Source organism: Bipolaris sorokiniana (assembly GCF_000338995.1).
Source record: "Bipolaris sorokiniana ND90Pr unplaced genomic scaffold COCSAscaffold_13, whole genome shotgun sequence".
NCBI classification, from domain to species: Eukaryota; Fungi; Ascomycota; class Dothideomycetes; order Pleosporales; family Pleosporaceae; genus Bipolaris; species Bipolaris sorokiniana.
The window spans coordinates 462,988-476,020 of record NW_006911907.1 but is presented as its reverse complement, the minus strand read 5'-3'; the positions used below and the strand labels follow the sequence as shown (position 1 = coordinate 476,020).

Below are 13,033 nucleotides of genomic sequence, written 5' to 3'. Positions count from 1 at the left end.
CGGGCGATGCAGACTTCAAGGTTTCCGAACGTCTGCCAAGCATCACGCATTCAGACAACACACAGCCCAATGGCTTCGCCGCACGAAGACGATGTACGTAGTCTAGACACTTATATATAGCTACTGGCGGCTAATTGACTATCCAGGTCTTCGAAAGGCTCAAGAACAGGACGGACCTGAAGGAGCAGCAGCGACAGCAGGATGAGCTCAACGCGCGATTGCAAGCTCAACAACAGCGGGCGCAGCAGCGGCTGGGCGAATTGGTATGTATCATGGAGAGGGAGGGAGATTAATCAATGGTATTACTAATCCTATCCTAGGTTGACGACAACACCTCGCTGCCAGTGACAATCTCGTCGGTCCGCGTCCTCCATGCCAATCGCACACGGAGAAGTTTCCTCGAGCGGGTGGTTGAGCCACTGCTAAGCGCAAACCGCACTGAGCCATATACGCTGGAAGAGGCACTCAAGGAGGTGGGCGAGGCTACCGACAAACTCAATCGTTTTGGTACAACCCCCACCAACTACTCGCTTTCACATGTCTGACACCCACCAGGCATCTTCAAGTCGCCAATCTCAGTCTACCTCGATCGCCCCAGCCAGACCATTGCCACATCCTCACCTACCGATGTCGATGTCTACATCTCGGCCATTGAGCGCGGCAACTACACAATCAAGACCGGAACAGAGGCCGGCGCTTCGGAGGCAGACGCCTATGTCCACGCCGAACTCCGCAACCTGTTTGGAGGAGCAGAGACGCTCAATGCACACGGATCCCTGGGTACACGCACACGCTCAGCCTACTCCCTCGCTTTTGACACGCCCATCCTCACCAACCCTGATCTCAAGTTCCAGCTGAACGGTTTCGCAAGTTCGACACTCAAGAGCTGGGCAAGCCATGAAGAGGTTCTCAAGGGCGGAAACTCGAAGCTGCTATGGAGATTGAAGAATGGAGCTACGCATGAAATCGGTTACTCAGCCATTTGGCGGCAGATCACCAGCCTGGCAGAGAACGCTTCGCCTTCTGTCCGCGCCGATGCAGGCGATTCCTTCAAGTCGAGCATCACGCACACCTGGCTACAGGACAAGCGCGACTACCCTCTCCTTCCCAACAGGGGCTACATGATGAAGAGTGTATCTGAGCTCGCAGGTTTTGGTCCCCTGAAAGGCGACACAGCTTTTTGGAGGTCCGAGGTTGAGTCACAAGTCGCACTTCCCTTTGGCAATACCGGCATTACTCTTACCGCTGGTCTACGAGGAGGTCTTCTCTACCCTATGAAGTTAGCTGGGGAGAACCAATATCAGGCTTCCCGCATCAACGACCGCTTCCAGCTTGGTGGCCCTAACAATGTCCGCGGGTTCCGCCTTGCTGGACTTGGTCCCCGTGATGGCCCTGATTCGCTGGGCGGTGATATCTACGCAGCTGGTGGCGCATCGCTGCTCCTTCCCATCCCACGTGTTGGCAAAGAGACTCCCCTCCGTCTACAAGCCTTCATCAACGGTGGCCGCCTTCTTGCACTCAAGAACCCCAACTCCAAAAAGGAAGATGGATCCTTTGGCAGCTCAAGCGATGTCTACAGCGCTATCCGAAAGTCTTTCTCAACCCTCACTGCCGAGATGCCGAGCGCAGCAGCAGGTTTCGGACTTGTGTACGCACATCCCGTTGCACGATTCGAAATCAACTTTTCCCTGCCACTAGTCATGAGGGCCAAGGAAGAGAGCAGGAAGGGCTTGAGCTTCGGAGTAGGAATCGAATTCTTGTAGGCAATCTATATGTAGAGAAGAAGATATGTACATGTACTAGTAGGCTCTGTGTTGACTCAAGCAAGCAAGCAAGCAGAACACTTTTCACTTTCCGCACCTCGCTTTACTTCCGTGCCGAACGGTCTTCGTGACAAGTTGTCCTACTCACACACTAATAGGGGTCACGCCGTAGAAGAAAGGTGGCCCACCTATCTAGTTCGCCACCAACTGGGGTCCCTCAAATACCTTCTTCGGATCATAATCCGCCTTGAGCTTAACTAACCTCGCATAGTTCTCACCCCAGTATCTCTTATGCGCCTCGTCCTTGCTCAACCTCGGATCCGCATAGTTAATATACATGCCGAACTGCTCGCCGGGCGTCGCCTTCTCAATCGCACTCACCCACCCATCCAAAAACGAGAAGTAACTAGTCTGATACATATCGTTGTTCATGATGCGGTCGTAAAATTGCATCTTGAACACGGCGTCGCGGTGCGAGTACGCCGTTGCACTGTTAGGCACCGCCGAAACGGCAGAGCCCTTGCCGCCGTGGAGGTCAATGAGGAGGTACCATCCGCGACGGATCTTGACCGCTGTGGTGAAGTAGTAGTCTGCCAAGGCGTAAATAGCTTTCTCAGACAGTGGCTGCGTCATGAGTGACTTGGCGTAGAAATTCTCGTGGGTATCGTAGATTTCGGCCTGGGGCAAAGGGCCAAAAGCGAAAGCTGTCAGTGTATCGATCCAGCCCTTGACGGATACGGTGGCGCCCGAGCCGGTGCTGCTGGCACCGATTTTGGCGAGAAGCGGGTTCATGATTGTGTCATAGGAGGAGCGGTTGCCGTAGTAGACGCCAGTGAGTTGGCCGGGGACGAAGGTGCGCATGTTGAGTTCAGGGGGTTGGTCGTACAAGCTGAAGTTTTGGAGGGTGGAAAGGACGTGGGCGAGCTGCGAGGTGTTGGAGGGGGAGAAGTTGTAGTTGAAGTTTATGATGTTTTCAGGTGCGTTGTAGGTTTTGAACTTGTAGTCGACAACGATGCCGAAGGCGCCACCTGCACCACGGAGCGCCCAGAAGAGGTCTGGGTTTTCGGTGGCGGAGGCTGTCACGACTCTACTGTCGGCCAGAACGACCGTCATGGAGATGACTTGGTCGAGGGCGAGACCGTGGGTACGTGAGGAGAGGCCGTAGCCGCCGTGGAGAGTGAGACCTGAGATGCCAACGCTGTAGTGCTCGTGTTAGTGAAGGGCTTCTTCAGTGATGCATATTTTTGCTCTGTTAAAGACTTACCCAGGACAGGTTCCATGACTGAAGGCTTGCTTTCCTTGAGCATACAGTTTTGTTGCAATGTCGCCCAGTCGTCCACCTGCTCCGATGACAGCAGTGTGAGCAACTGGATCGGCAGTGACGTTGTTGAAGCGACGCATGTCAACGACCAAGTGGCCGTCTTCTCCTCCGAGGCCAAACGAGGCATAACTGTGTCCTCCACACTTTCCAGAGACTCGGATGCCGGCCGCAACACCGCAAGCTACGGCGTCTTGAATGTGCTTGATAGTCGATGGAACAGCATAAGAGGCAGGCGTGATAGGCACACGAAGGTTGAACGGCTTTATCGCCTGAGTGTAGTTGCCGGTATTCTTGGCGTATGTAGGGACACCCTTGGAGGCAAGGCACTCGTCAAGAGTAGCACGCTTGTCGAGGGGGTTGGCAAGTGTGGTAGTAGAAAGAAGCGTAGCCAAGGCCACGAACCAAGTAGAACAAGCTTTCATGCTGAAGAGGGGTTGGAATAGACTTCACAGCAGAATTGAAAGTGATCGTCTATAATCGTAGTAATCCCATTGCTTAAGTGTTTCCTGTACCTCGAGGAATGGGAAATTGACAAGCACACCCTACTTTGCAGATTGTACTTTAGCAAGCAAACACGGCTTGAAATAATCGGATCACGGGTCGAAACGTTCACATAAACTTCCCAGATGCATCCGTATGAGTTTCCAAGGAAAAGACCCACATAATTTTCTTGGTTCTCCATCGGAGCCATGAAGGCGCGCTCAATAGCACGCCGAGTATAGGGTGGTGTTGCGTATAACATGACTGCATCATCAGTCAAAATTGTGGGTGAGGGGCACCGTGTGTAAGTACTAGGAGAGGAGAGTTTATCGTTCTGACATCATCCGTGTGGGGATTGGCGGAGAGGAAGATTAAAAATTGAATACTTGTCTTAAAGTATACAAGGTCTTAGGTGATGTACGGCAAGGCTTCCTTTGCCGGCATATACGAGCCTGAGGGCGGGGCTTGGCTGGGGCGGCAGCGGCAGCCATGTTCCCGGCCAACGGCGCTGCCAAGGCGTGCCCCTAAATTTACTTCCGACACGTGAGCACCATAGCCGGTATACATAGTTGTTTAATTTCCCCAGCTTGATCTACTCGGGCACACCATCCGGCTGAAACAAATCACCCCCCCGTCGAAACATGGCTTCAGATTACGATAAATTGTCCGCTACGTCGTCTTTAACCGGCTTGGAATTGCATGCTTCTCCACAAGGAAGCTTTCCCTCGTGTTGCACTCGCATCTCATAGTGCAGCCCGGCTCTTTAACCCGCGGCGGTTGTGGCTGCTTGTTTCAGCGTGGCCGGTGGGAATTCTCCTTTGCGTGCGCGTGCCGCTAACTCCACCATGGCGGAAATTCGAGAGGGATACAATGCAAGCGTAGTACAAAACCGCACGACTGCCCTGAGTGTGAGGCCCACACCCGTCTCCATCGTCACTCATTATGCTGTCTACCAACCCCCTTCTTCTGCCGCTCTTCGGCTCCGTTGCGAGCGCCGCCAACCTATGGGCTAGCCATTACTCGGGTACCCTCAACTACCTCACTTTTAGCGGAAACTCCTTGACTCTGAGCGGCTCGACACCTACCGGTAATAACCTGCCAAGCTGGCTCACGTACGACCATGCGGGAAAGGCCATCTACGTTGCAGACGAAATCTTCACGGGCCAAAGCGGGGGAAACCTTGTGTCCTTTGCTGTCGGCAACAACGGTACCTTGAGCTCGCAAAGAAAAGGCCCAACCCCTCAGGGTGTAGTTGCAACGACGCTCTATGGTGGTTCTGACGGGCGAGGCTTTATTGCCAATGCTCACTAGTAGGCCAACACGCTCTCCACATGTCAACAGCTGCTAACCTCGAAACAGCCAAACTTCGCAGCTGACGACTTTCAAGCTGCCGTTGGACGGCCAGCAGCCACTCCAGACAATCAAGTACGTTGGCAAGAGTGTCAACCCTTACCGACAGGAGGCTGCTCATCCCCACCACGCCTTCGTAGACCCAACTGGAGATTTCCTGATTGTACCTGATCTTGGATCCGATCTCATCCGGATTCACAAGATTGACAAGGCTTCGGGTAAGTTGACGGAATGCACCCCCGCAAAGCCAGTTCCTGGAACCGGACCCCGCCACGGCGTCTTCTGGAAGCCCTCGGCGAAATCTTCCCGAATCCGACAAGCTGGAGGCAACACGGTTCTCTTCATCGCCAATGAGCTGTCCAACAGCATCTCTGGATGGGCTGTATCGTACCCCTCCGGAGGGTGCTTGACCTTGACCCTCAAGCAAACATTGACGCCATACCAAGGCAACGCCACCGCCGTTACCGGCACCAAGGTCGGCGAGATCCACGTCAAGGACCAATACGTCTACATTTCCAACCGAAACGACAAGAAGTTTAATGGCCAGGACTCCATTACTCAGTACACCATTGATTCCACCGGACGCCTTACCTGGACTGATCTTACTTCGTCTCACGGCACCTATCCTCGCACTTTTGACATCAACAAGGCGGGTGACTTTGTTGCTATTGGTGACCAGACCACTGCCAATGTTGCTATTGTTGCCAGAGATGTCAAGACTGGTAAGCTCGGCCAGAAAGTAGGTGACTTGAGAATTGGTGCTGCCGGCAGGCCTGAGAACGAGGACGGTCTGAGCGCTGTTGTATGGGCCGAGTAAGCCGTATTATAGTAAGCACGCTGTGTGCCTTCGGTGGGAGAACCCTATTCGGGAAGCTCGCGGGTAGACCCGGTTGTTGGATAAGGTGTATATATCATATTCGTGTTTAAACTTTGGGCTAGTTAGTTGAAATTATGATATTCGTGTTCGTGGAAGAATTGTTGTTGGGGCGGAAGGTGTGAATGATGTGACCCGCTAAGACGCTAACAAGCAGTCATGCCTTTTGTGCTAGGAGCTAGTATATCATTTCGTGCTCTGTACACAAGCCGCGTGCCATATCCTACAGCTGTACAAATAAATCTGTCAGCATCATAACTATGTGTAAGCAGCGTGTACACATCCCAAGCACAATTCTTCATAAACCTACACGCATCAATCCCGTTGACTACCATAAAGACCCATAGCCACCTCACTTTATGCCTTGTACTACAGTTCACAGCATTAGCAGAGGACGTAGAGGACTTCGACTATTGTGGTTCCTTGCCACCCACAAGCAGATATCACTGATGACTAACCACTGACAGATTCAAATCCTTGCGTCACTAATTGAAGGCAATACCCAGTACACTAACAAATCTTACAAGATTAACTGGTCAATACGTTTTCTTCTCCTAATACGATGATTTAAAAGCGGAAACCGCAGAGGACACCTAAAACCCCATCACAAGTGATGTCAACACAACAAGCACAGAGCACACATGGTGTTCGGAATACAACCAGGAATCCTCGACTGAGTGATGTTGATTCTACGTACGTTGCGAGACTAGATTAGACATTTCACTGTAAAGAGTCAGGTACAAACATTAAGTTTAGATCGCTCCAACAACCACTATCGCTATTTCTGCCCATCAGCTCCTTGTATGACGGGCTTGTCAATCATGTTCCAACGAGAGACATTATATCTTCTCCAAAGACTGAAATCAGGTCCACAGCAACATCATCTAGACAATGATAGCTATGTAAATATTACATGGCGTCTGCTGGAATGGACTGTGTTTTCATGGGCTGATTCTTCAAGAAGTTATGAGGATGCCCAGGTCCAGGATTTGGTAGATAAGCTAGATACTGCAAGATTGTAAAAGACTTCTAGTACACTGACGAACTTACGTGATATGGTTTCGACGAAGCGCAATGTTTTTTTAAAGATATGGTATATGATGAGGGAGAGCTTGAAATGACTTGCATCACGAATAGTTCATATCATGACAATTTGCTGGTGGAAATATCCACGATAACCGCATGTCCGGAAAAGATTATAACTTTGAGGTTTGTTGTGTGGTAGCGATATGGCTCCCATCCAGACAAGACAAAACTAGAAATCACCACCATGACTTCTACTAAGCACCATCGATATCGATATCCATTCAAGTATCCCTATCAAGGAGGTACACACTCCCTCGTACCTACCACCACCCACACCCTTCGCTCACATCCATTAACCCTCCATATTTCACCCCAACTATCCCCCATTATCCTCTCCACTAACATTCTTACCCAACATGTCCCCAACCGTCGCCTTCCTCACCACCTTCGCCCCCCTCCCCGCCACAACCCCATCATCCCACGCGCACATCATAAATGACTTCGCCCGCGGCACCTCGACTCCCCACCTCCAAGACGCCATTGTCACTCTACTCTACAACGTCTCACCCAGCACACTCTCCACATTCCTCGAACCCGACATCAAAGAATTCCGACTCGTACAGACACGTAGGCAGGGCAGAGACGCAGGCGAAGAACTAATAGTTATGAAACGAAGCCGTAAAGTCATTGTAAGAACCTACTTCTCGCCCAAGCTTCACTTGGTGCATCTTCTCTTGTCCTCTGTCCCACCACACTTGACCACCGTATACCACTAACACTGCACAAGGTAGGTCTCGCAACTCACTCCCCAGACCTCTTTGACACCCTCGAATTCGACAACCTCGTTCGCTTGGAGATCAACGCAGAGGGGGCGTGGAAAGTCATGTATGCGTCGTATCGCGATTACTTCTGTGACAGCTGGGATGATGTTTGGGACGGGAGGACGGTGAATCGGGGGTGGGATTGTCTCAGTTTGAGGGCGTGGGTGGAGGATAAGAGGTTGGAGAGTAGGAAGCAGTTGGAGATTCTTGCGGAGGAGTTGATGTGGGCGGTACTGAGGGGGAGGATGTGGGAGGCGGGAGGGTTTGCGTCGACGCTTGTTACTGGATAGTTGGAGGGATGAGATGGGGGATTTTTGGGAGTATGGGTTGGAAAAAGTACGGCTTGGTTGTGGGAGTTATATTCGTTATCATATTGAGTAGTTTCTTACCAACATATTCTTTCAGTCATGTTGAACAATTCATTGCTTGGCAGTCATTCACATCTTCACTCCACAATGAGCGATAATCTTGAATCCAGTTGTATCCAGTGATCAGAAACTGGACAATTGCAAATACTGGCCATGTCACATACCGCATATACTCTGTCATATCTCACCCATACCCTCAGCACTCATCGTTGTTCAACTGCATTAAAATGTCACACTCATCACCTCACCTCACCCATCTCATGATTCACCAGTAGCCCAGTCCCCCAACAATCCCATATAAACTCAACCCCCCCCCCCCCCCCCAGCACCTCCAACTTCAAACCACCAAAAAAGTCCAATTCCTCTACTCTCATCCACAAATCCAATTTCCAAAAAAGCCCATCAACAATGCCTTCCAACACCACCTCCACCGCAATGGACCTCTCCACGCCCCCCACCACACCAACCAGCAACCAGCAACCAGCAACTCAAATACCGAAAACTACACCATCGCATTCCCCACCCTCCCACCAAACACCCCCGAAACACACGCCCACACCATCAACCTCCTGACTCCTCCTGCGCACCCAAGCCTACAAGACACCCTCGTAACAACCCTCTTCCAAGTCTCTCCCTCGACGCTATCCCGCTTCCTCGGCCCCACAGTGCACACTTTCAAAGAGGTTCTCGGAGAGGGGGGTTAGGGAGCTGGCGGGGGTGGTGCTTGGCGGGAGGTTTTGGGAGGGAATGATGAGGAATTAGGGGTTGAGGGTGTGAACGGGGCATGGGAGTTTTCGGTTTCGTGGAAGGAAGGTCATGCAGAGGTGGTTTGATGATGGGTCTCTTTTTGACACGGCCACAGTAGTGGCAAGGGGATATCAAAGGGACAACGGTACGAATGATCGGATGAGCAGGACATGCAATTCCAAACAAAAGATATCCAAAAACTTCCATTGGATGCCAGCAATGACATAAAATGATAAGAGAAAAAAAGAACATAGGGTGTATATGCAAAACGCCGTCATAAAAAGGACCAACCGTCTATCCAAACTCAGTTGACCATTTCATATCCTCAATGCACGCTCATCGTGCAGAGGAGAAAATTCCCTTCTTGCTCAAAAAGAAGAACTCCTTCGTCTAATGGGCACCACAACGCCAGACGCAAATGTGACAGTATCCAAAACACGACACAGGAAAAATCACCATTTCCTCGGTCCAAAAGTCTCTCCTTTCGGGACTTCCTTATAAGGACAAGCCTGCCAATCGCAGCCCTACTCAAACATTAGCACATCACTCAACCACACAATAGACAACAAATATCTTACCTGCTTATAAACCTCAGTACCCCACCACTTGAACCCGCTCATCCACCCTGGATACACGATACCAAAGAATATAACAACAACACCAAACGCAAGCCCAGAATCCAGGGCAGCACTAAGCATCATGTTGTACTTTTTCCACCAGGCATTGCGACGATTCTTGATCTCGTAGTTGAACAGGTAGCACACCATTGCCCAGACGGAAAAGTTGAGACCGGTGGCCGGCGGGATCCAGCTTAGGCTGCCGAATACGACGGCAAGGTTTACTTTGCTGAGGATGGACTTGCGATCGCCGCGGGCGAGGTAGTATAGGATGACGGGTGCGATGGCGCCGATGGGGAAGGCCCAGACGAGGTGTTGGTAGAGGGCGCCGGGGCCAAAGAATTTGCCGGGCCCGACGACGCCCCATAGGATGCTGCCGTTGAAGTGGACGCGGGCGATGGGGCAGTTGAAGCCGTTGATGGCGTCGGGGGTGCAGATGCCGGGGATGTAGTTGAGCATCCAGTTGAGGACGCCAATTTGGGTGAGACTGGATACGATAGTCACAATAAGCTGCAGTTTGAACAGGATTCGTGGAGGAATCTTCATGTAGTGACCGAGCTTGAGGTCAGATGCGAACTTCAAACCCTGCGTCGCTGAGATATATCCAAAAGTGGTAAACACCATATTGGCAACGGGACGACCAGGGAACACAACACCGCAGATGAGCTGACAGATGAGGTAGATGCTGCTTTGTTGGTTCGTAATCGCCATGACAATGCCAATCGGGATAAAGAGTGCCGCGCCGATTCCGAGTGCGAGCAAGAGACCATACCAGGGAAGATAGACAGGGTAGTACTCGACAACGAACATGCCCACAGCTGCCATGCTGATACCAGTCAACAGATACCAGGAAATCGGCACGTCTTCATATCTTCTCATCAGTCGGTTGTGGACATCCTCGGCCGACAAAAGGTCCTCGACATCCGGCTCAGAGTTTGGACTAGGTCTTTGTGGAAACCCAACAGGAGACGCAGGGCATGCGTTGTCTTCGGGGCTCGTGGTCAATGGTTGATAATCAGCTGCTGACTCTTTTCTAATTTCAGCCCATGAGCGACGCCACTGCCTCCAAATATCCTTTCCGTACCAAAGCCCCGTATGCGAGAGCAGAGCGGTGAGGCCGGCGAATTGCAGAGCATAACTGAGCACATATGTGATGGGAAGGTATACTCGGCTGTACTTTTGGTACGCCTCTTCGTCAAACAGAAAATTCTCGGTCAAAATCTTACTGACGTCGTACGGCTTTCCGCGATTGTCCCATACGGCAGAGGATAGAATGGGCATGTAGGATGAGTAGAGGACGTTTTTGTAATCTCCACATTGTCAGCACCTCAAAAAGGAAGTTGCCGTGGTGTACTTACACATTATTGGCGCTGCAATCCACATGACACCGACAAGACCTCCAAGAATGTTCATGGCAGCCCAAAAAGGCGTAATCAACGGAGATCCAATATATGCAATCTGAGCCCAATCGAAGGTGACAGGAAATAATCCAAGGCCGGATGAGATTCCAAACTGCAATGCATAAGTATGGCTTGCTGTATTTGTTCACGTTCATGTCCAACATACCAGGTTAGCAACAACAACATTCTTGGGCGCAAACCAAGTGAGTACATTGAAGTAACTCAACGCAGGGAAGAGTAAGCCGGGAAGAAAGTAAAAGGCAACGGATCCTAAGAATATGCGGACAAAGAACTTGCGCGGCGCAATTGTCCAGCCATCAGCTGGCTTGTTCTCATCTTTGTGCAATGCAGTGAACATAGCAGTGGAAACCAATGTGCTTGGCCAGATCATGCCGCTGGGCCGGACGAGATAGCGCCTGGTGATGCCGGCAAGGGAGTAGCCTAGGATCTGAGTGGAGAGGATGAGCAATACTTGATACATTATGCCAAGGTCCTGACGGTAGAACTTGACCTGCTCGACAATGACCTGTACATGTCAGTATTAGAAATGGGCATTTTTGCCAGTTTACACACGTCAGTTGCGAAGGCAAAGCCAAAAGACACATTGCTGCTGACGTATACACAGCAATGCTCTTTTTCGTTCCAGCGGCCTTGGGCAAGCCAAAGACGTGTGCGACGTGTCCAGCTGGATTTTGCATTTAATTGGGGTGAGGCTGCCTGGACGCATCCATCGACAAAGGTTTCTTCGGGGTCGCTTGATCGTTTAAAGAGTTGGTCCCAAAATAGGCCCATGGGGTGGACGAGTAGTAATGCAATAATAGGAGTAAGGCTAACGCTAGGGTATCGTAGGGAAAAGAAGAGGTTTGTAGAAGAGCCAGCAATGGAGAAGATGATGGACAGAAACCACATGCGTGGGGTATCAATGGACAAGGAGAGGTTGTCGGTAGCGGCTACTGATGCTCTTACTTGAGCGTAGGGCGAGTTGTCGGAAGGGTTTCCCTTCATATCGTGCAAATCAGCGCCGTGGTCCTCGTCTGAGGCTTCATCATCGTCTAGCGTAGTGCTTGAAGAGGCAGAGCTGTCAAACAATGGGGCGTCCGCGGCGGAAGGGTCGAGGCCGCTTGCGTTGAACCTTGGCTCGAAACGGGATTCCTCGTGCCCAGCAGAGGCTACACCAACCGTTGTGCTGCTACGACTAGCGTCTCCTGTCCTGCGACGCGACCCAGCGGCGCCCAGTAATGAATCACCATGGGAAAGCCTACTCTTACCCTTTTTCTTTGGCAAGGCCTCAGGCCCATGATTTTGATCAGGTTCGTCAGGGCTTGATGAAAGAATGGGCAGGACGCCATATGAGCCTGGCGGTGCGGTCAGCACGTGCTGCAGGGAAACGGCAGTGAGCCAGCCTTGTGCGCCGTTGCTCGTGTGCGCCCATGCAAAGGGGGCGAGAGACGAGAGGCGAGCGATGAATCGAGCGCGTCGCAAATAATAACTAGCTTACCTGTACCCTGGGCCGGGCTGGACCTCACCAGGAGGGGCACTCTTGACATGGTTTTTGTGAGAGATTGGGGAGAGTCGTAGGAGCGTTCAGCTGGCAGATCAAGGTCGTCATCAGAGCTGGATTGGGATGTGGGTAAGTGTGTTGCTTTTCCTGGGAGGACCTGTAACTCGACGCTGACAGTCACGGTCGCAGGCACGGGACGGGACGGGTGGCGCGTGTGTCCGGGAGGATAGGCAGGCGAGGGAGCAGCAAGTGGCAGAGGCGACTCGTGCCCGGCCTTGTCATCCATATGTACTGGGGGGGGCGCATCCACAAGTGTCGCCAGGACGGTGCAAGTGGTCTTGTTTGTCACGCCTAAGCAGCTTCACGCGGGAAGATAATCAGATGATCAGATAATATTCCACAGGGCGCCGATGGGTTGGGCCGTAATTCTATTCTTTGCACCATCTGATTAGGCAGAACCGCGGCCGAGGTATCATGACGTGAACGGGGCTGGTCTGCAGCCAATGGCGCGTGCAGTCTCTTTACATTACGCGGTTAGATCCGAACGGCCATGTGGGCGTGGGGGTCCATCAAACCACTGCCGTGCGCGCCAGCCGCCGCCTGCAGGTCATGGCCTCCTACCTGCATGGATGGCAATGTGTGCCCCGGCTATGAATGTAGGGCCACAGCGTATCGCCATGTAGCAGCTGTCCGACTTTGTTTTTCTCTCTCTCTATATATATCGCCTATGGCATAGACGCATGATTGTACAACGCACGCACACCT

At 51.8% G+C, this 13,033-nt stretch overlaps 5 protein-coding genes across 5 annotated transcripts; 3 read left to right on the top strand and 2 right to left on the bottom strand.

Moving 5' to 3' along the window:
* Positions 1 to 24: 24 nt before the first annotated feature.
* Positions 25 to 1,859, top strand: COCSADRAFT_237220 (uncharacterized protein). Its single transcript, XM_007705091.1, has 4 exons — positions 25 to 93; positions 147 to 263; positions 321 to 507; positions 556 to 1,859. The coding sequence occupies exons 1-4, from the start codon at positions 70 to 72 to the stop codon at positions 1,761 to 1,763; spliced, it is 1,536 nt and encodes a 511-aa protein (XP_007703281.1). The 5' UTR covers positions 25 to 69; the 3' UTR covers positions 1,764 to 1,859.
* COCSADRAFT_124120 (uncharacterized protein) lies at positions 1,857 to 3,547 on the bottom strand. The gene is made up of 2 exons (XM_007705090.1): positions 3,028 to 3,547; positions 1,857 to 2,961 (listed from the first exon to the last, which is right to left on the bottom strand). The coding sequence occupies exons 1-2, from the start codon at positions 3,504 to 3,506 to the stop codon at positions 1,956 to 1,958; spliced, it is 1,485 nt and encodes a 494-aa protein (XP_007703280.1). The 5' UTR covers positions 3,507 to 3,547; the 3' UTR covers positions 1,857 to 1,955.
* A 624-nt stretch (positions 3,548 to 4,171) lies between these two features.
* COCSADRAFT_124118 (uncharacterized protein) lies at positions 4,172 to 5,886 on the top strand. Its single transcript, XM_007705089.1, has 2 exons — positions 4,172 to 4,874; positions 4,924 to 5,886. Exons 1-2 carry the CDS (start codon positions 4,507 to 4,509, stop codon positions 5,729 to 5,731), a joined length of 1,176 nt encoding a protein of 391 aa, XP_007703279.1. The 5' UTR covers positions 4,172 to 4,506; the 3' UTR covers positions 5,732 to 5,886.
* A 1,344-nt stretch (positions 5,887 to 7,230) lies between these two features.
* On the top strand, positions 7,231 to 8,707 carry COCSADRAFT_163328 (uncharacterized protein; the record flags this gene model as incomplete). Its single annotated transcript, XM_007705088.1, has 3 exons — positions 7,231 to 7,503; positions 7,602 to 7,865; positions 8,402 to 8,707. 3 exons carry the CDS (start codon positions 7,231 to 7,233, stop codon positions 8,705 to 8,707), a joined length of 843 nt encoding a protein of 280 aa, XP_007703278.1.
* Positions 8,708 to 8,842: 135 nt separating this feature from the next.
* Positions 8,843 to 12,639, bottom strand: COCSADRAFT_202262 (uncharacterized protein). The gene is made up of 6 exons (XM_007705087.1): positions 12,266 to 12,639; positions 11,341 to 12,122; positions 10,934 to 11,293; positions 10,726 to 10,879; positions 9,329 to 10,677; positions 8,843 to 9,274 (listed from the first exon to the last, which is right to left on the bottom strand). The coding sequence occupies exons 1-6, from the start codon at positions 12,552 to 12,554 to the stop codon at positions 9,203 to 9,205; spliced, it is 3,006 nt and encodes a 1,001-aa protein (XP_007703277.1). The 5' UTR covers positions 12,555 to 12,639; the 3' UTR covers positions 8,843 to 9,202.
* Positions 12,640 to 13,033: the final 394 nt, after the last annotated feature.